This window comes from Microcaecilia unicolor, chromosome 11 (assembly GCF_901765095.1).
Source record: "Microcaecilia unicolor chromosome 11, aMicUni1.1, whole genome shotgun sequence".
Classification (NCBI taxonomy): Eukaryota; Metazoa; Chordata; class Amphibia; order Gymnophiona; family Siphonopidae; genus Microcaecilia; species Microcaecilia unicolor.
Window position 1 is genome coordinate 102,581,332 of NC_044041.1, and position 27,470 is coordinate 102,608,801.

A 27,470-nucleotide genomic window follows, 5' to 3' on the forward strand; every position below is an offset into this window, starting at 1 on the left:
TGCTTTTACCACATTCTCTGAGAACAAATTCCAGAGTTTAATTTCATGATGAGTGAAGAAATATTTTCTCCGATTCGTTTTACTACTTTCTAGCTTCATTGTGTGCCCCCTAGTCCTAGTGTTTTTGGAAAGAGTAAACAAGCGATTCACATCTACGTGTTCCACCCCACTCATTATTTTATAGACCTCGATCGTATCTCCCCTCTGCCATATTTTTTCCACACTGAAGAGCCCTAGCCGCTTTAGCCTTTCCAAATAGGGAAGTTGTCCCAGCCCCTTATGGTTTTTGTCGCCCTTTTCTGTACCTTTTCTAATTCCACTATATCTTTTTTTGAGATGCAGTGACCAGAATTGAACACAGTATTTGAGGTGTGGTTGCCCCATGGAGCGATACAAAGGCATTATAACATCCTCATTTTTGTTTTCTATTCCTTTCCTAATAATACCTAACATTCTATCTGCTTTCTTAACTGGCGCCGCACACTAAGCAGAGGGTTTCAACTTATCAGCTATGATGCCTAGATCCTTTTCCTGGTCTGTGAGTCGTAATGTGGAACCTTGCATTATGTAACTAAAATTTGGGTTCCTCTTTCCCACATGCATCTCTTTGCACTTGCTCACATTAAATGTTATCTGCTATTTAGATGCCCAGTCTCCCAGTCTTGTAAGGTTCTCTTGTAATTTTTCACAATCCTTTTGCGATTACCAACTTAGAATAACTGTCAGCAAATTTAGTTGCCTCACTAGTTAACTCCCATCTCTAGATCATTTATAAAAAGCATCGGTCCCAGCACAGACCCCTGGGGAACCCCACTATCTACTCCTCCTTTGAGAATACTGACCATTTAACTCTACTCTCTTCTATCTTTTAATCAGTGTTTTATCTGCAATAGGACACTACCTCCTATCTCATGATTTTCAGCTTTCCTCTGGAGCCTTTCATGAGGTACTATGCCTTTGGAAAATCCAGATAACACAATATCGACCGGCTCACCTTTATCCACATGTTTGTTCACCCCTTCAAAGAAAAGTTTTGCCCGGTGAATGCTGCTTCAGGCGATTTCCAGAGGATGAGGACGTGATTTTCGCCGTTTTCGGTCTGGGAGGGGGCTCCAATCCCAGAGGTCCCGGTTCTTCCAGAGATCTGTCTTCGCGGATCCCGTCGTGGGGGACGAGACTCCAGTACCTCTTTCCAGTCCCATTCTTCTCAATAAAGGTGCGTGGGACCCTCCTCTGTTGCCAGTGGGGGCTTGGCTCTGTTTCTTCCGAGGTGGGCCCAGATTGCCTCCGGCAATGGGTGTTAGAGGTTATTCGAGACGGGTATGCCTTAGAATTTGTGCAGCCCCTTGCAGATGCCTATTTGGAGTCCCCCTGCAGATTTAGTCTCAAAGTGAGTACAGTGCGGAACACTTTTAGACCTCCAGGCTATTTGCCCCGTGCTGTTGTCAGAGGTCAGACAGTGCTGTTATTCCATTTACTTTGTGGTCCCAAAGAAGGAATGTTCTTTTCGGACCATTTTAGATCTCAAGGTAGTCAATCGTGCCCTCAAAGCTTCCGGATGGAGACCCTTCGGTCTGTTGTCGCCGTCAGGGCAGGAGAGTTTCTGACAGCGTTGGATCTAACGGAGTTGTATCTTCATATTCCAATCTGGCCCCATTACCAGCAGTTCCTTCGATTTGCAGTGCTGGGGCAGCATTTTCAGTTTTGGGCGCTCCCGTTTGGTCTGGCTACAGCTCCTCGCACGTTTACCAAGGTAATGGTGGTTGTGGCTGCGGCTGCTCTTAGGAGGGCATTCTGATTCATCCTTACCTGGATGACTAGTTGATCCAGGCAAAGTCATATCAGAAGAGTGTGAGGGTCACGTCTCGTGTAGTTCAGGTCCTGCAGTCCCATCGGCTGGGTGAAAAATTTCGCCAACAGCCGTTTGGTTCCCTCTCAGCCCCTAGAGTATTTGGGAGTGTCCTTCAACATGGCACGAGGTCAGATATTTCTTCCCCCAAACAGAATTTTCAAGCTGCAGTCCTAGATTCAGAACTTGTTGCACCAGCCCGCTCCTTGTGGTTGGGATTATCTGCAGGTTCTGGGCTTCATGACAGCATCGATAGAAGTAGTCCTTTGGGCCATAGCCCACATGAAAATTCTTCAGTCTTCCCTCTTGTCTAGATGGTCTCCACAGACGGGACTCTCTGTGGAAGAAGCTGCGTCTACAGACCCAGGAGCGTGGCAGTCTCTTCTGGTGGCAGCGTATGAGCAATCTAACCCAAGGGGTTGCAGCTGGGGAGCCCACTGCATGGGACAGTTTGCTCAGGGTCTTTGGTCTACCTGAGAGGCCTCCCTATTTATTGATCAACTTGGGATTCGACTGGCACTAGAGGCTTTTTCTCCTGTGGTGAGTGGGGCTGCTGTGCGCCTTCTCTTGGACAACGCATTTTGGTGGCTCATGTCAATCATCAAGGAGGGACCAGAAGTCATCTCTTGCAGCAGGAGTCAGTGTAGCTTCAGAGCTGGATGGAGTGTCATCTGTCTGCTCTCTTCAGCATCTCGTAGTGGGGGTGGAGAATGTCCAGGCAGATTTTCTCAGCCGGTACGCCCTTGATCCGGGTGAGCAGTCTCTGTCAGCAGGCATTTCACTTGATAATGGGTGGCTGGGGGATTCCTCTCTTGGACCTGTTCGCCACAAGTCTCAATGCAAAGGTGCCTTGCTTCTTCAGTTGCAGAAAAGACGTCAAGGCAGAGGGCATAGATACTCTTCTTCAGCACTGGCCTCAAGGTCTTCTCTATGCATTCACTCTTTGGCCTCTTTTGGGGCGACTCAGGATCTAAGCGCACGGGGGTTCTGTGATCTTGGTGGCTTCGGATTGGCCTCGCAGGCCATGGTACTCGGATCTAATGTGTTTACAGCTGACTCCTCCGCTTTGGCTTCCAGATCAGGTCAGTCGTTTGGTTCAGGATCCAATACTTCATCCAGACCAGTCTTGATTTTGTCGGAGGGGTTACTCTTCTTAGATCATCTCCACCATGCTTTATTCGTGTCGTTGGTCGACGTCCCTGAATTATATCAGACCTTGGTGAGTTTTTGAAGACTGGTGTTCTGAGCGGGGTCTCTCTCCTCATCGTGCTTCCGTAGCGGAGATGCTGAACTTTTTGCAGCAGGGTTTTGATAAAGGATTGGCTTTAACTTTTCTTAAGATGCAGGTGGCAGTGTTACCCTGCTTTCGGGGAAAAGTGCAAGGTAAGTTTTTAACTTGTCATCCGGATGTGTCCCGTTTCTTGAAAGGGGTCGGTCTCATTCGCTGTCCGGTCGGACATTTTTCCAGCCTAGAACCTGAATTTAGTACTTTCTGTCCTCACTAGGACATCCTTAGAACCTTTGTCATCTTGTTCAAGGACTTAACTCTCAAGACTGTATTTATGGTAGCCATCATGTGGGTTTCAGAGTTGTAGACTTTTTCCTGTAGGTCTCCTTTCTTGGAGTTCTCAAGAGTGATTAATTTTATGTCGTGTGCCTTCATTTCTTCCTAAAGTTGTCTCACGTTTTCATATCTCTCAACTGGTGGTGTTGCCGGTTTTGGGCTCCTCCAGTTCGAAGGATCAGCGGAAATTTCGGACTCTGAATGTTAGGAGGTTTCTCAAAACATCTGAAAGTCACGGAAGACTTCAGGCGGTCGGACCGTCTGTTTTTGCTTTTTGGAGGTTCTCGCAAGGGGTTAGCGGCTTCCAAGCCCACTATTTTGAGGTGGCTTAAGGAGATGATAGCTTCCACTTACTTCTTGGCGGGAAAACAGGTCCCAGAAAGACTTAAGGTCAATTCTGTGAGAGGTCAAGTAGCTTCTTGGGCGGAGAGGTTTCTGTTACTGCCCATGGACATTTGTAAAGCTGTTACTTGAGCTTCCTTGTATTCCTTTTCTAAGCACTGCAGGCTAGATGTCTAATATTGTCAGGAAGTGGTTTTTGGGACTAGGGTCCTCAAGGCAGGTTTGCTGGGGTTCCCCCCTTAAGGGATTGCTTTGTTACATCCCATCAGTCCAATCCTGGTCTGGTCCGTAAGGAATGCTAAGGAAGGAGAAATTAGACCTTACCTTCTAATTTGCTTTCCTTTAGTCTCTCCAGACCGGCCCAGGTCCCTCCCATGATCTCAGCTCGATATATTCTTGTTTGTTCTGAAGAGTACTTCTAGCAATGTTCATTTGTTGTCTTGTTTAGTCAGAGGGTTCCAGTTCAGAGCTGCTCTGTGCGTTTCACTTTGGCGGTTGATGCCAAAAAAAGACAAAAAACACCAGAGAAATTCCTGGTTCTCAAACATCTTCCCCAGGGAGGGTTGTTTGCATGTAAGAGACGCAAAACTTTAGGCGTCTGTTTCAAGCACATTATTTTTGGTGCTTGTGTGGCTGCTCAGATTCTTGGTGACACAGAAGATAAGCCTTTTCTTTCCTGCTTTGTTAGATAAATACTGAGTAGGGTCACATGGCCGGGGCTCTTGTTGGATCCCAGAGTCAGTACTTCTCAGTCTCCACCTGCTGGAAGGAGTACACAACTCATCAGTCCAATCCTGGGCTTGTCCGGAGGGACTAAAGGAAAGCAAATTAGCAGATAAGGTCTAATTTTTCCTTACATTAGGGGCTTATATCCTGCTGTTAGCGGTATACAGATTTATTAAAGGGCAGAACATTTCTCTGAGAATTACATTGATAGCTTGTGGAATGATAAGAGATTAATTATAGTACATAATTCAAGTTTCTTTTCTTTTGGAACAAGAGGTATGGTTGTGAAGGAGAAAATGTCCTAGCAATTTCTTTTCAGAATCTGGATGCTTGTTAATGCTCAGTCTCATCCCTGAGATGAGTACATCAGCATACATAAAGAAGTTTCTTACGAAAAGGCTGCAAAGAACAAAACAAACATTCGGCAGAACCTCAAGGGGGGGGGGGGGTTGTCACTGTACAGACATTTGTTAATATGACTGGCGCTTCCTTTAACATTGGTGGGTCCCGTGACCTGCACTGCAGCACCTGGAAACAAATTTCCCACATTTACTTTTTCAATATAAGCTACATATGTTCATTAGCTGGTTAATGAAACCAGCTAAAAAATCCCTGTCATTGTATGCAGTTTATGCCCCATGTGTATTCTCTTTCTTTGTGATCTTGGGCAAGTTACCAAACCCTCCATTGTCTCAGGTACAAACTCAGATTGAGCCCTGTAGGGACCAAACAATGTACTGTACTTGAATATACACTGCTTTTGATATCTTTCAGATTTGCAGGCAGTCCTGTCCATATATTATAATTTTTTATTCACTAATTTGATGTTTTGTTGTTGTCTAAACATACACATATAAGAAATGAAATAAAAATAAGTCTGGCAAATTTGTCAGTATTTGATGACCATCGATTAAGTATTTTGGGAGGTTTCTATTGGTTTTCAGATTTAGTACCTTGGCTGTTAAACAAACTAAATATAAAATTTTACTTGTGGTACCCTTTTCCCTTAGGTCACCCTAGTAGGAATCTGTGGGTTAGTGGACTTTCTTCTACTACCAGAGCTACTGATTTGAAGAACCTTTTCAGTAAATATGGAAAAGTAAGTAATTTTCATCTTTTTCCTGCAAAACAGGCTGAAGGTAGAGAACAAATAGTTGTCTTTCCAGCAATGCTTTAAATTTGACATTGTATTCTATGTCTGAGATTTTTTTTTATCCATATCAGGTTTTTTAGTGTTAGTGGTAGCTTTATTTTGGAATCCTTAACCCTAGAACGCATATTGGGGGCCTTTTAGGCCCCCATGCTTACATTTTTGCTATTATCTGCAAAATTACTTTAGTTAGAATTTTGAAACTCAAGGTATTCCTCAAGTATGTCATTGTTGATAATATCCAGTTGTTCATATAATTTTTTTTCATAGGCATTATGGTGTAACAATGCTTGTTTGGTGAAAACTACATCTGTACGAATTGGGGGCCTTTTAGGCCCCCGCTGTTTTTATCATGTTCTCAGAAGTGTTTGTGTCTCAAGTTACTTTATTTGTACTCAGTAATGCTGGTGGAGGGGCCAGGGTGTGGATAATAACATGTGAGGATGTCATGTGATTTTTGGAGGGAGTGATAAGGCCATGACATCACCTCAGGTCCTCTGAACACTGAGGACAGTATACACTGTGAGCTAATTGCTGAAGGACCTGTGATAAGATAAGCTGTTGAGAGGAAATCTGTTTCATTTTCTAACATCTAGTCAGCAATGGCACAGTCTTCCTCCAAGTGTCTGACTGACCAAGAGATTGAAGCGATTATGTTTCAAAGCGATGATGAAAGTGAACTATCTTTGTCTGATGAAGAATATCTGCCACCAGCTAATCAAACATCCTCATCCAGTGATTCTTCTGATGATGAAGAAGTGAATCTAGTGGATCCTCAAGAAGTGATAAGTAGAACATCCAAAACGAATGTTTTTGGGACAGTAATCCTACATTAGTCGGACGTACTCCAATACACAATATTGTGAGACAGGCTCAAGGAGCTGTGGGAAGTCCCAGTTACTTTACCCCTAAAGATGTATTCTGTACTTATTTTTCTGACAATATTGCAGAAGAGGTCCTATTATGTTCAAACCTAGAAGGAAGATGTATCGCTTCAGCAAAAAAATAAGTCCTGGAAAAATATCTCAAAAGAGGAACTTTATGCATATATTGGACTTTTCCTGCTGGCAGGGAGTCAAAAATCGTATGATGTCCCAATACGAGAATTATTTCTGGACCCACTTTCTGATCCACACTATAAGGCGACAATGTCAGTGGGCAGATATGAGGAAATTAGAAGGATCATTCGCTTTGATGATAAGCGAACTCGTGCAGCGAGGTTTGAAACAGACAAATTAGCCCCTATCAGTTATATCTGGAACATATTTATCAAAAATTGCACAAAACTTTACAATCCTAGTACTAATGTTACTGTAGATGAGCAACTTGTACCGTTCAGAGGACGCTGCAAATTCATACAATACATGCCCAGCAAGCCAGCCAAGTACGGTATAAAAATCTTCTGGATGTGTGATTCTGCAAATTATTATGGCATAAATGGCGTAATCTACTGTGGCAAAGAGGTTGGTGCACCAGTACAGAAGGATCTGGGGTCTGAAATAGTCAAAACTCTTGCTGTTCCAATATTCAATTCAGGTAGAAACATCACCATGGACAATTATTTCACCAATGTTGAACTAGGCAATTTTCTGCTTGCAAAAGCTATTACACTTGTTGGTACTATAAAGCAAAACAGACGAGAAATTCCAGCAGCACTCAAACACAATCGTCAGCGAGCACTTTATGAGAGTGTCTTTGGATTCAATAACAAAGCGACTTTGGTATCTTACCAGGCAAAGAAGGAGAAATCTGTAATTTTACTCAGTACCATGCATCACGATTGCAGTGTTGACAGCAATAACCAAAAATTGAAACCAGAAATCATCCTGCATTACAATGCAACAAAAGGAGGTGTAGATAAAATGGATGAGATGGTGGGAGAATATTCGTGTAAGAGGCAAACAAAACGATGGCCTGTAGTACTATTTTCAAATATGCTTGATGTAGCAGCCCTAAATTCATTCATTATTTATACAGAAACTCATCCTGAATTTCATGCACAGAGGAAGGACAGGAGACGCTTATTCTTGAAGGACCTTTGTCATGAACTTGTAATACCTCACATGACAGAGCGAAGCGACTTGAAATGCTTGCCAAAGAAAACTAAAGAAGCAATGAAACGGTGTGGCGTACAGTTTCAGATTACTCCAGAGCCAGGAGAAAGAAAACGAAAGCGTTGTTTCATGTGTCCAAGAAACATAGAGAGGAAAACTGAGCGATATTGTTCCACTTGTAAGGAAACTGTTTGCAAAGAACACTCTTCTGAAAAAATAACATGTCAGAATTGTTTGGAAGACTAATATAATAGAAAAGAAAGTTAGAATAAAAATGTAGCTGCAGCTAATTTGCTATAGATTTCTATGCATTTTTGTGTGTTTTCATGTCTTTGCGTGAAATTTGGGAAAAAAAAGATTTTTTGGTGTTTTCTGTGAAAAATTATAATTAAAATGTTGTCCACTATTCATATTTTATTGAGCAATTTTGAAATAAACTTGTGAAAGTTATTTAAGTGTGTTTTTCTACATTATGTGCATGGGGGCCTAAAAGGCCCCCATGACGTTAATATGTATATTTTTAACGTCTTGCGTTCTAGGGTTAATTCAAAAAATTGTATTTATGAATTCAGCTGCCTATCATCAAATGGTCAGTGGCCTGTTAACTTTATGGATCATGAGCTATTTCTGCTTAATCTGCTCAAATGTTTGAACTCTTCTCTGGTCTGTTTATTCCTCAGCAACCTTCCAGACCGGTCAAGACGCTTGGATTGTGCATGCCTACCAGCAAAGGGAGACTGAGAACACCTAAGTTTGGATACTGTATATCCTGTGCATAACCCAACCAGCCAGTATTTCTCAGTCTTTAGCAGAGAGTAGATGTGCAGCCTGACCGGTCTGGTAGGACCAATTGGGGTGGGGTATTTTGGGTGCTCTGACTTTCTTGGGGGCTTTCTTATTTCTCTCTGTTGAGGTATTTAGAGAGAGAAAAACAAATACTGTGTGCTGGTCCTTTAGCAGTCCGGGAGGGCAAGGGTAGTTCATTGCTGGGCTCGGAGAGGGTTTTGCTGACTTTTGGTCGAGCTTCTTTCTTTTTTTGGCCCTTCAAGTCCTACGGAGATGTGTGCACCCAAGCTGTTGCGCTGCCGCTCACACTGGGGGATTGAGATGCCTGGGGTGCAGTGTTGGCTCTGTGGTGAGCCAAAGCTGGCTTTGGTGGTACTGCTTGACTTGGCCACAGAGCGGTTCTGTGATGGGGCAGATTCTGTTCTGCAGGCAGTGGTCCCGATTTCGGCGGGAACCGCCTCCATCTTGGATTCTTTCCGTGCTTCAGGGCCACCTCAGCTGCTGCAGAAGGCTTCTCTCTCAGGCCCCACTTCAGTGGGTGAGTGCTCAGGAGGGATGGCTTTGAAGGCAGGTAGTCTGGGGTGATGCTCCCATTGTGGGAGCTGCTCTGGTGGTGGGAAAAAGACCTCGTAGGGGCAGATTTGGCAGCGCCTGTCGGAGACAGGATCGGGCCACAGGAGCAATCTGCAGGTCCCTGGGCTTGATGGCAGAGGCTTTGGAAGTAATTCCGTGGGCCAGGGCTCACATGAGGCCATTGCAGCGAGCTGTTGCTCGCTGGTCTCCACAGAGACAAAGTTTGAAGGGGCATCTTCCCCTTTTGGGGACTCCCTGGCGCAGTCTGCAGTGGTGGCTTTGCACACCTCATCTGGAGAAGGACATGCCTCTGGAGTCGCCAGAGTGGGTAGTGGTCACCACAGAATGCCTGGCTTGGAGGCTTGTTGTCTTCGGCTTGTGGCTCAGGGTCGCTGGTTGATCAATCAGCTGGAGACACGAGCGATGGGTTAGCTCTGGAGTCCTGACCGCTCATAGTTGGCAGAGCCATGAGGTGACAATGCCACGGCTGTGGTCTGTGTAAATTGGCAGGATGATATGAAGAGTTGGGCAGTAGCAGAGGAGATGGTAGTGTTGGTGTTCTGGGCGGAAGCACATCATTAGGACCTCTCCGCTGTACATGTGGCTGGTGTGGACAAGATGTGAGCAGATTTTCTGAGCAGAAACACTCTAGATCCTGGCAAGTGGTCTCTCTGATTGGCTTTAGACTGCATTGTGTTGAGATGGGGTCTGCCTCAGATGGATCTCATGGAAATAGCTGACAATGCTCACTGCACTGTAGGCCATCTTCTGGAGTGTTCTGCCTGCACTGTTTGCCGCTCTGCCCAGCCGCTGATCCATGCTGGCCTGCGTTGTCAGTTGCCTTCTGCTGAGTGTCGCCAGCTGCTTTAAGTGAGGGAGGCGTCTTGAAGACTTTTGCTCATCGTGGGAATCTCACTTCTGTCTCCCCGTTTCCAGCCGTTGGCTTTCGCCTGCTTTGCCATTCCTGTTCGGCGATGTCCACTTTACAGTCAGCTGTTTTTGGCGGTTGAAGAGAGCTGCATTGCTACCATACTCGTCAGTGTTTCGCCACCTTCACAACATCAAATGGACAGACCATCTCCTCTTTTTTTTTTTCTTTTTCTCCCCTCTATTTCTCTGTTTACCTATTATATGTATATTTTTTCTGTTTGGCATTAACCTTTCCAGTCTCTTGTAAGCCACCTTGAGCCTGAATTCTGTGGGAAAAGGTGGGGTATAAGTACTCTAAATAAATAAAAATAAATAAAAATTTAATCATTGGAGGGATCCTCATTCCGAAGGGATGGATGCTTTGGTCCTTCCGTGACCGCATCAGGTGTTGCTTTGTGTTTCCACCGGGGTCCTGGTGGGTCTTTTCAGCCTTTGTGTGCTTTGATCGCAGAGATTTTGAAATTTCTGCAGGATGGTTTGGACAGAGGTGTGTCTCTGTCCGCCTTGAAAGTGCAGGTTGCAACTTTGGCTTGTTGGGTGAAGTTCAGGGGTTGTCCTTGGTTCTTCTCTGGGTGTGGTCTGTTTTCTTCATGGGGTGAAACTTCTTAGGCCTCTGTGGCATCCTTTGGTGCCTCCGTGGGATTTGAATCTCATCTTCGAGGTTCTGGTGGGTGCTCCTTTTTGAACCACTTGAGGTGAGCCACCTGTATGGATCTCACTTTGAAGACAGTGTTTTTGGTAGCAGCCTGAAGGATTTCGGCGTTTCAGGCTTTACTGTAGGGAATCCTTCTTGTCTTTTCCAGGGAGAAGGTTTCGCTATAAAGCCAGTTCCATCTTTTCTGCTCAAGGTTGTTTTGGACTTTCATATGGTTGGGGTTGTCTCCTTGCTGGTTCTGGGGGATAGAGCAGGGGATTCGGATTAGCGTTGCTTGGTGAGATTGGATGTGAAAATAGTGCAGCGTTGTCTGAGGAGGATGTAGGAAGTTGGTTGTTCTGTATGGAGGTTCGAAGAAGGAGGCCGTGTGCTCCAGGGTGACTGTAGCCTGGTGGCTGAAGGAGGCAATTGCTTCAGCTTGTTTGCTCAAGGGCAGCTATATGCTATTGGTACTTAAAGACGTATTCCATTCAGTGGGTGGCTACCACCTGAGCAGAGAGCAGTTTGATTCTGCCACAGGACATTTGCAGAACGGCAGGGTGGTCTTTGCATTCCTTTGTGAAGCATTACAGAATCTACGTACAGGTGAAAGAAGATGCTGGGACAATGGTTTTGACTTCTGGTTTCTGGTGGTCCCACCCTTAGTGGTTTACTGCTTTGATACTTCCCAAACGTCTTAACCTATCTGGAGGGTTGCTGAGGAAGGTGAAATTAGGCCTTACCTGCTAATTTTCTTTCCTCTAGACCTTTCAGATCGGTCAAGAACCCCATTTCTTGTTTGTTTGCTCGAGCTTGCTGTGGTTTGTTTACTAGTACACATGGCATGAAGACGATAAGAAGTGCTAGGTATGTTTCCTGGTTTTCGACTGGTGCAGGTCAGGTCACTAGTTATGGTCGGTCTGCAGAAGCACAGTTTTTATTGGGGGGGGGGGGGGAGGGCAGGTACAGGGCTCTATGGTGTTCTGTTTCTTCATTTCTCTGCTTTATCTGTGTACTGGCTGGTTGGGTTCTGCACAGGATAGGTATGCATTATCCAACCCCAGGGATTCTCAATCTCCCTCTAGTGGTACGTGTTCGTAACCTAAGCATCTTGACTGGTCTGGAGGTTCTAGATGAAAGAAAATAAGCAGATAAGGCCTAATTTCACAGTGAGGGGGGGGTGGACTTTAAATTCTCCTTCTTACTGGCATTGTTTTAATGTAATACACTTCTGAGTAGTATGAATGTATTCTCATTCAGGTAGCTAGATTGAAACATTGTATTAAAAAAATGTAATACTTTGTTGCCATCTTGTTTGCAGTATGTCATAAAATTACTATTTTTTTTTTCCTTGAAGGTGGTTGGTGCAAAAGTGGTAACTAATGCTCGAAGTCCTGGTGCTCGTTGCTATGGGTTTGTTACAATGTCATCATCTGAGGAGGCAACAAAATGTATTAATCATCTTCATCGAACTGAGTTGCATGGGAGAATGATCTCTGTAGAGCGAGTAAGTAATTAGGCTCCACTAATACTTATCAAATATGAATAAGATGGGATGTTTGTATGCGGTTTTGTATTGTTTTGTCTAAAGAAATTTACTAAAAACGGAAGTATTTTGATTCTCTGCCTCCCCCCCCCCCCCCCCATTTACTACTTTTGATAACTTTTCCCATCATTGCCAACTTTTAGTCCTGTAATGATTTGATGAGCTGCCCCCTCCCACCCCCACCCCCCATCCCAGCAAATTAACTATTTGTTAAAATTTGATTTCAGGCGAAAAATGAGCCAGCAGGACGAAAACCATCTGAAAAAGAAAATGATGTGAAAGAAAAATCAGTTGGCAGTGACAGGCATCACTCTACAGATTCAAAATCTGAAAAGTAATGTTCATTGCTGTTTCATTTTATTAGATAACGTATTGTTGGTTGAATTTTCTTTTTGAAAGAGAGCATAATTGCTTTGATTGAAGCTAGGCCTAAAACATTCAGAATTTTGGCTAATATTTTTGGGGAACATCAGTTCATTTTAGTGAGGCTTCAGATACATAAGAAATTTCTTATCGACCCATCAGACCAGTTCAGATGCTTTCTGGAGAAAATGGGTAGGGGTAATAGCCCTACAGCGAAGATTGAGGTTGCTGAGGGACCTCATCTGGAATATCTGTTCTGCCAGCTAACAGAATGATCCATCCTCTTGTACTGACATGGTAGGGGGCGAATAAGCATAGGGGTTGGCAGGGAGGAGGAGAACCTACGTGAGGGAGGGGGGAGGAATATGTTGAAAATGCACAGGGCAAGGTGGATCCACTAAGATTGTGCAAGTAGGAGAGACTGATGGATGGTTGAGGGGAAGGGCCCCTTTTGGATTCAGTATAGGTTTTCAATTTGTCCCTGGTGGTTTATAGGCAGATATGGTGTTACTGACCTCTTTCTGCCCATGTGCTATTTCCAGGGTTATCAGATGCTAGTTTTTACTTCTCCCTGCTGACTGAGCTGTGTCATGGTAGTCACATGCTGACCCCTGTGTGATCTGCAGAATATTTCTTACCACCCTATATGTGGGGTGGATGTAGAGCAGTAGGAACTGTGAGCCATGAGCTGCAGCTGATTGCCTGCCTGTGGAGGAGAAATTGCTGCTGTTTCAGTGGAAGGAGAGCGAGGAGTAATGCTAGTTGTCTTTCTTGTAACAGGGCTTGGAGGAGTGGGAACCACTGCAGCCATGCTGGGGAGGAAGTACATGGTAGACTAGATAGCTGTCCTACTGGTGCAGAGAGAAAAAGGTGCCCTGCAGTGTGAAGCTGTGCGACTATTGTGCTTGTATGTTCCTTGAAGTTGCTTACCTGTAATGATGGGTTCTCCATAGACAGGAAAATGCATCCACATTAGTTGGTGGTGTTATCGATGGAGCTGACTACCATGCCCTAGTTTTTGAAACTTTGTGTGTAGGCATGTGTGGGAGTTCTCATGCTGGATTAGGATGTACCATTGCTGGAATGCTGAATCATGCAGAAGAGAGGATTGTCGGCAGGGATGGCGAGTGTGGCTGCATTCCTCTGTTGTCTATGGAGGATACTCATTACATGTAAGCAACTTTGTGTTCTCCATAGACAAGTGGGGAAATGGCAAGCATGCTAATGAGTGACTCCCAAGATGTGGGCTACGGTTATCTTTGTCAAATGCAGCCCAACAAGCCCGTTCTGGCTGTAATCCCAAAACAATTGCTGCAACCAGCAGTCTTGAGACTGATGCTAGAAGTCACGGCAGTCATTTTGAATGAGGAAAATGGCAGGAGCAAGTGAGAATGGCTCTTGTTCTGACTCTCCACTATACTATCAGGGCGATATGGTAGACCCAGAAAGGGGGACTTCCTTTGGGGGGGGGGGGGGGGGTGACGAAGTGGGAGTTCTTTTAAAAAAAAAAAAAAGGGGGGGGGGTGTTCTTGGTATATATTGGGGGATATATATATATATATATATATATATATATATATATATATATATGTAGTAATGTAGGTCAGATGGATTTTGTGGACTTACGTGAAGCATATGAAAACTTTCGGGACCTTGTATAGGCTTTTTGGGAGCTCCTGAAAAGGCGAGGCAGCGTCCAAAGTACTGTGGCTAGATGGTTTAAGGAGGCGATTGCATTTCTTTATCCTCCACGATTTCCTGGTCTTTGACTTACTATGGACCCAGTTTTGTAGAAGTCTGTGTATTTCTGGGCTGAACACAGGCTTATTCCACCAAGTGAGATTTTCAAAGTAGCTACTTAAGTCTTGCTGCATTCCTTTACCTGTTACTACAAATTGGGTGTTTATGCTAGGAGGTGCAGTCTTGGAGGCAGGGCTGACCCTGTCCCACCCTAATTGAGCACTGCTTTACCTCCAGTGTGTCTGGACAGGTCTGTTGGGATGATAAAGAGTAAATTTAGATCTTAACATCAGAGATGGTTACTGTCACGAAACAACTAGCCATCCGCCTGGGGTTACCCGTGTTCACTTAGAGGGTCTAACCCCAGCACAGCTCAAGCCTCTCTGCACCTGCTTCTTGTGCTATATACTAGCACCCCTCTCCCACTGACTGGGTCCCCAACCGCCTCTGTGCGAGTCTCCCGCTCTCCAATTATCCCCAGAGATTTTTTTGGTTACAGGTGCCACAATCCCAGTGGTCTCCACAGTTCCTAGAAAGCACTCACAGACACACACAAACCACCAGGATTCTTAGTCCAGACAGGCAGAGGCAATAAACTAAAAATGTTTGTTGTCATGAACGACGAAGAGAAAATGTCCAATCAGCAAACAGTAACAACTGAAATATGGATCAATTATAATACATTTGTTTACAAATAGTACCTGGGGATATCAGGACATATAGTTTATCCACATTGCTGGGGTGCAAAATGTTCAGGCAGACTTCCAGAGCAGAAAAACTCTGGACGCAGGAGATTTGGAATTGACTGCAAGGGTGTTTCCATTCTTGGTCGATAGGTAGGGGACTCTGGCTTAGATCTTATGGTGATGCGTCGCAGTGCGAATGTTCCCTGATCCTTCCAAGAGTTGGGTTCTGAAGGTATTGATGCTGTTCTACAGCCCTGGCTGGAGACTGACCCACTTTACATCTTCCCCCTTAGCCGATCTGCAGAGTTCTGCACCCGATCCTTATTCACCCGGCTCAGGTGATACTAGTGGCTCTGGACTGGCCACGCAGACCTTTGTGCATGGATTTGATACAGCTTCTGGATAAGCCGTGCTGCCTCTGCTCCAGCCCTCATGGACTATCTATTTGATCTTATGGCCTGGGTCTTGAGCCACTGAGAGAGAGGTTATCCAGAGGACAATACCACCTTTTTATTGGTGTGAAAGCTTGCCATGTCTTCAGCATATGGTTGCATCTGGTGAGTCTTAGAGTCTTGATGTGCAGAGAGCTCTTTACACCTTTCAAATATTCCTTGTCCCTCCTTTTGGCCTTACAGGAAGTCTTTGAAAAAGGCCTGGCGTACAACACTTTATGGGCCCAATGGCCATCCTGGCCTGTTGTCATGGTGTGACTCGTTCATCTGGATGTTGTGCTGTTTCTTAGAGGTACTCCATCTTAAACCCCCCTCTACACTCGGTATGCACCCCCCCCCCCCCCCCCTCCGGGAATCTTAACCTGGTGCTCAAGGCTCTCCGGAAGCCTCCCTTTGAGCACATGAAAAGGGCTACAGTTAAGGATCTTATGTCCATTTCCTCGGCCAGGTGAATTTCAGAACGGCTGGCTTTGTCCCTTTGGACTCTTTTCCGTGCTTGGTGGCGGGAGTCACTATCTGTATGGTGCCTTCTTTTTTGCCTAAGATTATGGCTTGTTCTCGTATTGCCTTTGTTTCTTCCTGCCTTCAAAAAGGAAGACTAGACAACAGATTTTACCTTTTTGCATCATCTTGACGCGAGTCCGTCCGGGTGTTGAGACGGTACCTGGCAGTTACGAATTTCATCTTTCAGATCTTAGTTTGGTGTGGCAGCCTCTAAAGCGACTAGTGGATCGAGGAACCTAGTTTGGCTGCTCTTAATCCTGTTTGGTTAACCTCCTCCACCTTCTCTGCAGATGCACTCATCCAGAGCTCTTTTTACCTTGTGCATGGAATATTCTTTTTTTCTGGATGAGTTTTGGCAGTCCACCACGTGGTCTTCACTGCACACCTTTTCTAAGCGTTACCGTCTTGATGTGTCTGCCAGATCGGAGGCATCTTTCGGAGCATCTGTGCTGTCTGCTGGTATTTCTGTTGCCCTCTGAAGAAACATCTAGCTACCTGCCTGGGGCTACCCCACAGCCACTTGTCTCCCCAGCATAGCTCTGGTCCGCCTGCACCTGCCGCTTGTGCTGTACACTAGCACCCTCCACGCCATCGACTAGGTCTTAATCGCCTTTGGGCAAATCTCCCGCTCTCAGTGTGTTCCCCAGTGATTTCTAGGTTACTGCTGCCAAACTCCCAGTTCTCCCACAGTTCTAGAAAGCACTCACAGACCCAGCAAATAAACCACCAGGATTCTTTATCAGTCCAGACAGAGCAATAAACAAAAAAAAAAAAGAATTGAACAGTAAAACAGAAAAAGTGCAATCAGCAGAACAGTAACAGGTAACTGAAATAGGGATCAATTATAACACTAACTAAACATTTGTATACTGTCTAAGTAGTACCTGGGAAGATCAGGACATATAACTATTAGAGCCTCAGCAAAGATATCCTACTCTTTTTCTTCCTGGCTAAGACTGGAGCAAAAGCCAGTACGTTCTAGAGGACATTGAGCTCCTGGGCCAATCAGAGCTCATAAGTACTTAAGTATTGCCATACTGGGAAAGACCAAAGGTCCATCGAGCCCAGCATCCTGTTTCCAACAGTGGCCAATCCAGGTCACAAATACCCGGCAAGATCACAAAAATGTACAAAACATTTTATACTGCTTATCCCAGAAATAGTGGATTTTCCCCAAGTCATTTATTAACGGCCTATGAATTTCTCCTTCAGGAAGCCGTCCAAACCTTTTTTAAACTCCGCTAAGCTAACCTAGCCTTTACCACATTCTCTGGCAACAACAAGAAGCTTCAAAAGTATCTGGTCACATCACTGCAGATCTTCTCTCTGTAACAGCTTTAAACATAAACGTGCCACCTGCTGGCCAAACTAGAGAAATACACTTAAATACAAGTTACAGGCTTAAACCCACTGTTTTGTCACACCCTCCCTTACTGATCATTACTTTTGCTACATTCCACTGGTCTCTGGATTATCTGCTTTGATGATAAGGAATTTTCTTTCCTTGAATAATAGCAGATAAATCCAGAGGACTACCCTCAATACGTGTTTCATTCTGTATTTGCTCGTTTCACTGTTGCCATGCTCACTTCTGCTTTATCTGATGATACTGTTTGATCAGGCTACTTACTGTCCTGTATCGGAGACATAATTTCTCCTTCCTCAAGTTCACGCCACACCAGTCCAGTCCCCATCCTTAGTGAATATTGGCTGTGCAGAAGAACTTAAAAATGTAAGAGGGGTGGTATGTGTTGGGGGGGGGGGGGGGGTGAGTGTTTATCCTAAAAAAAAAAAAAAAACACTTGAGGGAGTAAGTGAAACAAGACTCAGGATAGTTTCTTAAAGGCCAGGTTTTTGTTGGTCTGTTCTGGGTTGCTAGTTCTCAGAGTAAATGCCTTATTGCTTTGTCTTGCAAATGCTAATTAGCCAAGAGGGCTGCACAAGGTTCTTAAGCTAGAACATCACAGCTAGTAATTCTCAATCTCCATCTTCTGTCAGAGAATAACTCTAACTTTTAGACTTTTGGTTGTCTTTAATTTTACTTCAAATAGACTACTGCAATGCAATATTAGTAGGCTTGTCGGAAGGCTTACGGAAAAAACTCCAGACACTTCAAAACAGAGTAACCAGACTGATCTGTAGTTGTCATTATGAATCTGCTGCCCCACTTTTTCAAAAAATTGCATTGGTTGCCTATGAGGGCATGAGCTGTGTTTAAATTGTGTACGATTACTGTTTCTATTTGAAATGTCTTTGCTCCTGCACATTTATCAGATCTTGTGATTCTTTCACGACATCATGGTGCCTTATTAGATTTGGCTTTCTTATTGCAGTATGCTAACCCTAAGTGTTATTTATAGGTCTGTTTATGATTTCACTTTTTTTCAGTCTATGAAATGGTGAAACTTCTTACCTTTGAATATTAGAACATTAGGCCAGACTAAATGTTTTAAACGCTCTTAAAACATATCTTTTCAAATTATGATAAATAATGCATTTTCAAATTGTGTAGCTTTCAAAGGAATGCCTTCTATATTTATCTTATGTTAACAGACCTCTTTCTGGGACTTTGTGGGCTTATAAGTGCCAGTGTAAATGTAAATGTCTGGTGGGGACTAGAGGAAAGAAAGGCAAGATCTAATTTACCCTTTTGTGTATCTGATTTAAAACCTGTTTTTAAATTTCAGTTGATGTACACAAAGACCATATATTATGTGGAAGGATTTTCTTTAGAATTTCAACCTTTCCATGCATTTGAAAAATCTTAAATTTGCTTTTGTTCTGTAGGTCATCATCTAAGAAAGATGAGAAGACAGATAAAAGTGAATCTACAAAATCTGAAGAAACAGAGAAGGATAAAGACAATGATGAGAAAAAAACTGATTCTGATAGATCCAGGACTACCAAATCAGGTGATTCTAAGATTTGTTTTAATGGAAGTTTTAAAATATGCATTATCCAGACTCATAACCAATATTGCATGTTATCCATAGTGAGGCTCAGAATCCATCTAGGAACTGTTGCTAAAACAAACAAAAAAAATTCTCCCATGACCACTTGGCAGAAATCCAAACAAGAGCCTCATTTGACATCTAGTGATTTTTCTTAAGTCCTTGCATTAGGATATGACAGTCCTCATTCCTTTCGTTGCTCCAGACCGGCTCAGAGAAGATTGAGTTGAGCTCACCTACCAGTAAGTGGAGACTGAGGATTCCTGATTATTGAGTGAGTCCATAAATACCATGTACTGATCCTCAAGAATCGGTGTTTCTCAGTCTCCAGCCAGATAGTGGACTTAATGTGCCATTGTCTCATTAGAACCTGCATCCATGGACCTTAGTGTCTGTGGTTCAACCCAGTGGTTTCTGTTCCTGCAGGTGATGGAGATGCACAGGCATCTGTGCCAGGCTGGGCTTCCCGTGGAATTCATTTTGGTGATGCTTATCCCTTTTGAGACAAAAGGCTTTGTACCCCAGTCAGATTTGTTTCCAGGCGCTTCCCGGGGAAATCCCTCAAGTGCCAGAGGGGCTCCTGGCAGGAGGAGGAGGAGTTTGCTCATGATGGTTCAGAAGATGTTATGGATTGAGTACCTTCTGGAAGGAGGTCATGGATCCTATGAAAGGACCTTGGTTGGATGACTTGCTCCTGGGTGAGGACCCTTCCGTAGTTAGGATTACTCACAGGAAGGAGTTACAGGATCTGATTTTCCTTAGGGTTTTACACTCTGAATTTTGAGGATGAACTGCCGTTCTGGAGGCACAGGAGGGTATCAAGAAGGGTGGCAGGTATTTTCCTATTCAGCAGGGTATTAGAGATGTTATTCGGGCTCATTGGGATGCCCCAGATGCTCTCTTCCGTTAGTGCAGTTCATGTTCAAGCTGTATCTGTTGCTGGGGTGGAGTAGGGCGATGCCTCCTATTGTAGTAGTTTCTGTGGTGACTAGAAAGACTGCTGTGCCCATGGATGGTGGCACGGCCTTGGTAGATCTCAGGATCATAGGATGCACTCTTCTGAGATGCAGTTTTGATGATTCTGCTTTTGGGTCACAGGCTGCCATCTGTTGAGGCTTGGTAGCCAGAGCACTTTTTAGATTTAGGAAAGTTGATGACTTGGTAATTGAACGTGAGGTTGCTAAGCTTGAGATGGGCTCTGCATTCTTAGCAGTTGCTTTGTATGATTTACTCAGGGCTTAAGCAAAATCCAAGGTCTTTAGGAGTCATGACCAAAACGTCCCTCTGGCTTAGCATTTGGTTGGCTAATGTTGCTTCTAAGTCCAAACTGAGTAAGTTTCCTTTTAGAGGCTCTTTGGTGTTTGTTGAGGAGCTGGATACGTTGCTGAGAACTCTCGGTGATAGTGCCTTGTTTGCCAGAATGTTGTCTTAAATCACTCAGGGTAGGCTTCGGCCGCTAGGAATTGTTCTCAATGTCTGGTATCACCCTGATAGGATAGGTGGCCATCGTGGTCAGTTTTTGCTGGTTCCTCACAGCAGGCCCACAGTTCCCAATGAAGGTGTTGGGGCTTACTCTCAAAAGGCCATGCCTTGGAATTTGCACACCCTCTTCCAGATGCCTTTCTTCAGACCCCTGTCGGTCTCCAGCAGAAGCGGTTAGGGACATTTAGAAAAGTTATGCAGCTATGGGCCTACTTCATTTATTTTGTAGTATTGAAAAAGGAGGGTTCTTCAGCTCATTTTGGATCTCAGAGTCAGTCGTTTGCTCAAAGCTCTAAGTTTTCATATGGAAACTCTTCACTCGCCATTGTGACAGTTCTTTACATTATAGAATCTGATGGAAACATACCTTCACATTCCAAATCGTCGGGCCCATCAGAGGTTCTTTCATATTGCTGTCTTGGGAAGGTATTACTAATTTTGTGCACTGTCTTATGGTCTGGCGACGGCCCTCAGGCATTTTTCAAGGTGATGGTGGTATAGCAGCGGTCTTCGCAGGAAGGGGATTTTGATGTGTCCAACCTGAACGATTGGTTAATCCGAATAGTCATAGCAGTTGTCGGGCCACTGCCCGGGTAGTGCAATTTCTGGGTTGGGTGATAATCTACTCAAGGCACTTGCACCCTCTCAGACTTTGGAATACCTAGGAGTGCATTTCAACACGCTTCAGGGCAGAGAGAATTCGGAAATTCGAAACCCAAATTCTGGTCATCTTTGTAGCAAATTTCCAAGTGCCAGGGATTACTTTCAGGTTCCGAGATCCATGGTGGCCACATTGGAGGTTAGTTCAGTAGGTCAGCGCTGATACGAGGCCCTAACAGTGGTCTTTCCTTTCCACATAGTGCCCTCAATCAGTCTTTTGAGATGAATGCCACTCGGGGCTCGAGAGAAGTCTATGCTGATGGTTGCAAACTCTGTCTCTCCAAGGGAGCTGGTTTGAGTCCTCCACAGTGATGACTACGGATGCTAGTCTTGATGGCTGGGGAGCCCGTTGTCTGTCTTCTGGCTCAGGGCCTCTGGTCCCAGGAGGGGGATATCTTGGTTGATCAACAGATGAAACCAGAACCATCCAGTTGGTACTTTGAGTTCTGAGCCCTCCTTCGTGGCAGGACTGAGCAGTCAGTTCTTTCCAGCAATTCCCTGGCAGTGGCATACATAAGTCATCACCACTTGAAGGAAAGTGCTGCAAATTGGAATGCCTCATTACAGCCGTGCATTTAGTACACCTATCAAAAATCAACCTGAAAGGCCAACTAGTTTAGAAACTACAGCAGCCTCAACATCGCTGTAAATTGATTTTTGCCGGTTTTTTTGGGCACAGTTTGAGCCTAAACCATTCAAAAAGTAAGAGGACTAGGAACATGGGGTTTTGCCAGTTCATTAAGCCCTAACAGTAGAGCGGGTTCTCCAAATATCTCCCTTGTACTTCTAAAACTTCCAGTTTTACAGCTTCTGGAAGTTGGCCCAAAATGTCATTTTTGCTCAGGCGACATTTTGCAACCCTTTACTTGAGGTCCACTAGAACCTCCAATTTTAGTCTTTGAACTAAAATTTTGCACAGCTTAGTTTTTTATCATACAGAAACTATGTACCAATTTCATCAAAATCTGAGATGGTGAGGTGAGGGGACCCCTGGTCCACTTGACACGGAATGACTCTTCATTCTTTTGTGAAGCATTTAGGATTGATGTACAAGCTAGAGAGGATGTGAGTTTTGGTGCGGCAGTTTTGACTTCTGGTTTTCGAGGATCCCACCCTTAGACTATTTACTGCTTTGGTACTTCCCAAGCGTCTTGACCGGTCTGGAGGGTTGCTGAGGAAGGTGAAATTCGGCCTTACCTGCTAATTTTCTTTCTTCTACACCCTCCAGACCGGTCAAGAACCCTCCCAGTATCTTTTATGTAGTATGGTCTACAGAGTAGTTTTGGGGTGGGCTATGGCTGACAGGTTTTTGTAACTTCTCGTTTGTTGAAGTTTGTTAGTTATTGCCTCTGGGTTGTCAGGGGTGGACCGCAGCACTTTGGCGTTCGGTCAACAGAAGCACATTTGTATTGTTTTTTCAGGTCTGAGTACAGGGTTCTGGGTTCTAAGTTTCTTCTCTTCTGCTTTTACTGTTTTACTGGCTGCTTGGGGGTTGGCAGGTGGCTTATACTTTCTGAAGTTTTAGTGTTTCTCAGTCTCCCTCTGCTGGTAGGCGTGCATAACCCAAGCGTCTTGACCGGTCTGGAGGGTCTAGAGGAAAGAAAATTAGCAGGCAAGGCCTGATTTCATCTTTAGTTCTGTGCTTTTATTTATGCTTTTGTCATAAAGCCATATGCTGTTGATGTTGCTTAATGAGTGGCTGTAGTTGAAAATGGAGGGGAGCACAGATGCAAGGTTCTGTTCACCTTGCTTTGGGAAGATAATTCTGGGCAATACAGGGTATTTATGGGCTCTCAATCAGTAATTTTGTCTCCACCTGCTCTTAGGTGTGCTCAACCCAGTTTTCTGTTGGCCAATCTGGAGAGACTAAAGGAAAAGCAAATTAGCGGGTAATACCTAATTTTTCCTTGAGGATGAACTTGAGGTGTACGTTATCTCGAGTAGAAATGTACAAGCTAATTCAGGAAGAAAATGAAATTTATTACATGGAAGTCCTATTACTCACATAACCCTGGTACTTAAGGCTCTTGCTATTCAAATATACTTCCCTTTGATCCCCTGCCCTATAGGCCCAAGTTCACTAGATCCCACCTCTCAGAAACTGGAAGCCTTCTGTCACATACATATGGTCTGCACGGTGTGGCTATTATGTGGTTAGACATTGTTGTATAAGGGATCAGAAGTGCTGACTTTTTAAGGTTGTGTTGATTAAGCTTCAGATAATAAAGGATGTCGTTTGTACATTCTTTAAAAGACTGAGCAGTTATGCGTACCAAAATGGCTTAGGCCAAAGTGCTGCACATTTTTTGTGGGGAATCTGTTTCCTCCTCAGACCTTTCCAGAGGAGTGGGTGTATATTCGCCTGCCAGCAGGTGAAGACTGAACGTCTTATCTCGGTCTTCAACATGTGGTAGATGTACTATACCAGGCAGTCTTGTTCTCTGAAGACAGAGAAGATACAGACACACTTGTTGGTAGTCTCTCTGATCTTGTGTGCCCTAGCTGTCCTCTAGCTAAGTAATCCTTTTGGCTTACTGGGAATGTAGGGAGTTTTTGCGCTTGGCAGAGCTTCTTGTCTCCACCCCTTCCCCCTTACACTCCTAGTTGTTACACTGCCTGGGGTTGTTACCCCATATTGGTACCACTGGTGGGGGTAACCAAGAGCACTTTGTGACCACCACTCTACCCTCCCAGAAGCAGCTCTCATATTGGTGGCGGGGAGCACATCTGATAGCCTTTTGATCATTGCTCCACCCCTGTCGTGCCACAGTCAGCTGCCAGGCTCATAGTCTTTCATGGGTCATGCATGAATTTGATAAGAGGCACACCTGCATACAGTGCTCTTGCATTTCTCCAAGTTAGCTGCTGCACAGATAAGGGCCAGCAGAAGCAAGAACACTAGTATCACGATGACACTGAGACCATCACTGACCAACTTGGTCACACAGAAATTCATGAACAGAGCCTTGCAAGCCCTCCAGGTGCTCAATCTCCATAGTGGGATGAGGGGGGCAAGGCCCTCCTTCCCCCTCTGCACTGTAGGCAGTGGCCCCTCCAATCAGTTGTGCTCCTCAATGTCTCTCCACCCCAGAGCCACTGCACACATGGTAGCAATGGCAAATGTCATTTTCCTTGTCAGCCTTCCAGACAGGTCCACCTGCTGACGCTTGGGTTATGCTCACTTACCAGCAGATGGGACTGAGAATGAACTCTGCTTAACAGCATTGTGCCACCTTTCAGCCAGCTAGGATGTTCCATCTCAAGCAGATGGTCAAGCAATCTGCAGCCAGTCTGGTAGGCCTGAAGGGGACAGGTTCTTAGGGGTTGATTTGGTTCCCCGGCCACTGGTAATTTAAAAAAATAAAACCCACACAAACAGCTCCAGTTTCTTGGCTGTGCTTTCCTCGTTGGGCCCTGTGTGGTTGGGGTCGTTTCTCACTGGGCCACAGTGACCCCCGGGGTATATATCTGGGTGGTTGGGTCCCTCCCCCCGCTTTTCCTGACTGCTGGGAGGACCTTCCTGCACTTAGCAGCAATTGTTTAAAAAAGAAAATAAATCTTCCCTGCAGCAGTCAGAATGTTCCTTCCTTCGGAGAGTTGTGGCTCCTCTTTAGTGTGGTGGAGTTCTCCATGTTCCAGGCCCATTGTGGTTGAGAGGGTAGTTCAGGAGCATTGATTCTCCACAGTTAATGTGCACCATGGTGGCACAGTTGTATTGCTGTCAGGCATGTGGGTGCAATGGTCTGGAGACTGGGCACATGCAGAAGATTGTGTGGGGAGGCTTCGGGCGGCTTGGCACTTCCCTGCTCAACTGCTGAAACCAGTTGGGGCGCTAAAGGCATTTTTGAATTTGGCAGTAAGGATACTATTGCTGACCCATCACACACTTCAGGCTGTCTGCCGCACTTAAGCCCGGCACATCCCCTGTTTGTTTCGGCCTTGGCTATGGGGGATAGGCAAGAGTTTGTTTTTTCTCCAGAACTTATTTGGGCCCTCTACAGGGCCTGTAAGTAACGGAGTCCCCTGGGGATTTCGTTGTCATCGGGGCTTGGCCATGGTCATATCCGTGACCCGGAGCTTCCGAAGTGGCCCAGGCTGGGGTGCAGAGAGAAGGAGGATCTTGTTTCTCTGCTTTCTGAGGGGGGGGGGTCTCAGTGATACGGAGGAGGAGGGTCTAGTTCTTACATGTTTTGGAGGGAATGGTATTCCTCCTGGTGAGGATACCTCTGTGGCTTGTATTTTTCACTGTGAGGAGTTCACGGAACTCATATCTCGGATTCATCAGTGCTCAGATTTGAGGACGAGTCTCGGGGGGGACGACACCCACAGGATTTTAGGTCCCTTGGTTCAATGCGTTCGCCTCTGAAGATGTTCCCTATGAATAAGGATCTCCAGGAGATGGCTCACACAGTGGGACTCTCCTGATACATCTTGAAAGGTGGTGAAGACAATGATAAACTTTACCCTATTCCTGCCTTGGGACAGGGAGTTGTTGCTGCCTCCCACTGTGGACGCTCTGGTCATGACGGTCTCCAAGAAAATCACGATCCCAGTGGATGGTGGTTCAGCTCTTAAGGATCTGCAGGATAGGAAAATGGACTCTTGAAGAGTTTTGACCTCTTGGCATTGGCCTTGCAGGTGGCGTTGTGTGGAGTCTGGTGGCTAAGGCCTTTTTCTTCTGGTCAGAGAGGGTTCTCCCATCTGGGGATCAAAACTGGTGGATCCGGAGGTGGCCAAATTGGAGATGGATTCCTTGTTCTTGGCAGATGCCCTTTATCTGCTTCGAGCTTTAGCCATGTTGGCTGCCCAGAGAGTGCTTTGGAGGATATGGCCTTTAAAGCTAAGCTTTGTTCCCTGCTCTTTGTTCCCTGTCTTGGAAGGGGGCAGGTTCTAGGGTGTTCTGCTGGGAGCAGGGGCATGATGGCCTCAACAGAAAAGGCTTGCTAGTGCATGGCCTGATCCACGTGGTCTTGGCGGCTATCAATCTTTGCTGGGATCGGTCATGGTTCTGCAGGCCAAGAGATCTCGAGTGGCTTTGCAGGAGGACCTGGAAGAAGTCTTCTTTGGGGTTGGAGCCCTTGGGGGGTGATTTGGAGAGAGGAGAGCCCTGGGATTTGGATGACTTGGAGTATGTTTCGGCAGTCGTCCTGGGTGAGGGACCCTTCTGTGGTCCACATTTTCAGAAGGCAGTCTTGTCTGAGGTGCACTTCAGATCTCTGAGGATTAGCTGCTAGTCCCTAGGAAACCCCTCACAGACCTTCGAAGATTTGCGGGAGCTGGTGGAGGCAGAGTGGCAGGCACCGGACTCAAAATTGTGGATTGGGCGGGCCATGACCTGGCTTGCCAACTTCCACAGGCAGACAGAGTTCTTTCTGTTGGCTAAGGTGTATGCTGGTTACAACAGTCACCTAGAAGATGAAGGGAGAGCAGCACAAAGATCCTTGGGATCACCGGATGGAGGCACTTTTGAAGCTCTCCTTTGAGGTTTCAGCCCTGGCCTTGCAGGCAGCCATCTGTGGTAGTTACGTTGCCCATGCTTGCTTTAGGTGGGCCGAACGCTTGCTGAATTCCCTGTCAGTGGATCCATCCCAGTCTTCTTCAGAGGTCATTAATATGGAGTTGTGTATGGCTGCCTTGGCAGATACCTTGTATGATTTGGTACATGCCTTTGAGAAATCTTTGGGGCTGCAAATGGCTAAGTGGCGTTCCTTGTTGCTTTGGAACTAGTTTGTGGATGTAGCATCTATATTGTGGCTGAGTCGTCTCCCTTTTTAAGGGTAAACTGTTCTTTGGGGAGAAGTTGGGGGACTAAGATTTCTCGGCTTTCTGAAGACAGGTTGTGGGCAGCCAGTAGGGGATGCCTGTGGGAGCTATAGAAGCATTGGCCAGGCAGGGGAGCTGGTCCTATGAGGAACCAGTTTTGGAATAGACCAACCCTTTTGAGGGGGTTACTGAGGAGGGCATGACAGTGCTCAAGGGAGCTCTGGAGTTTCCAATGAGGTGTTGGGAGCCCATTGTCTGGTTTGTCCCATCGGTGGCAGGTTGCAGCAGTTTTACCAGAGGTGGGCCCAGGTGACATCATTGGGATATGGTTGTTCTGGATTTCCGTTCTCTTCCAAATGCCTTTCTTGTGCCTCCCCGCAAGTCCCCAGTCAAGGTGGCGACTGTTCATCAGACCTTGCACGAGGTCCTGGCTTTGCCCTACAGTAGTTCTGTTCCTCGGGACGAAAGACGTTCTGGGAGGTATTCTGTTTGTTTTTGTGTCCAAGAAAGAGGTATCCTTTGGGTGCGTTGCCTTTTCAGATGGAAACTCCAAATGAAGGGGAGTTCCTCATGTTCTTGGATCTATAGGAGGTGTATCTGCACATTCCAGTCCTCCAGGATCATTGTCAATTTCTTCGTTATGCTGTCCTTGGGGGCTACTGCCAGTTCCGAGCTTTGCCTTTGGGCTATCTACAGTCCCTCTATCCTTCTCCAA

General features: G+C 45.4%; 1 protein-coding gene across 3 annotated transcripts in view; it reads left to right on the plus strand.

Annotated features, from left to right (window-relative positions):
• The window catches only part of LOC115480740 (scaffold attachment factor B2-like), a 205,543-nt gene that overhangs the window by 57,561 nt on the left and 120,512 nt on the right, over nt 1–27,470 (plus strand). For all 3 annotated transcript variants that reach the window (XR_003943860.1, XM_030219611.1, XM_030219610.1), the window contains exons 8-11: nt 5,492–5,580; nt 11,966–12,115; nt 12,382–12,488; nt 18,687–18,811. Coding sequence is in view for 2 of the 3 variants with exons in the window: in XM_030219611.1 (XP_030075471.1) it covers nt 5,492–5,580; nt 11,966–12,115; nt 12,382–12,488; nt 18,687–18,811 (471 nt within the window). In the remaining variant the exon portion in view is untranslated. The remainder of the gene's footprint in view (nt 1–5,491; nt 5,581–11,965; nt 12,116–12,381; nt 12,489–18,686; nt 18,812–27,470) is intronic.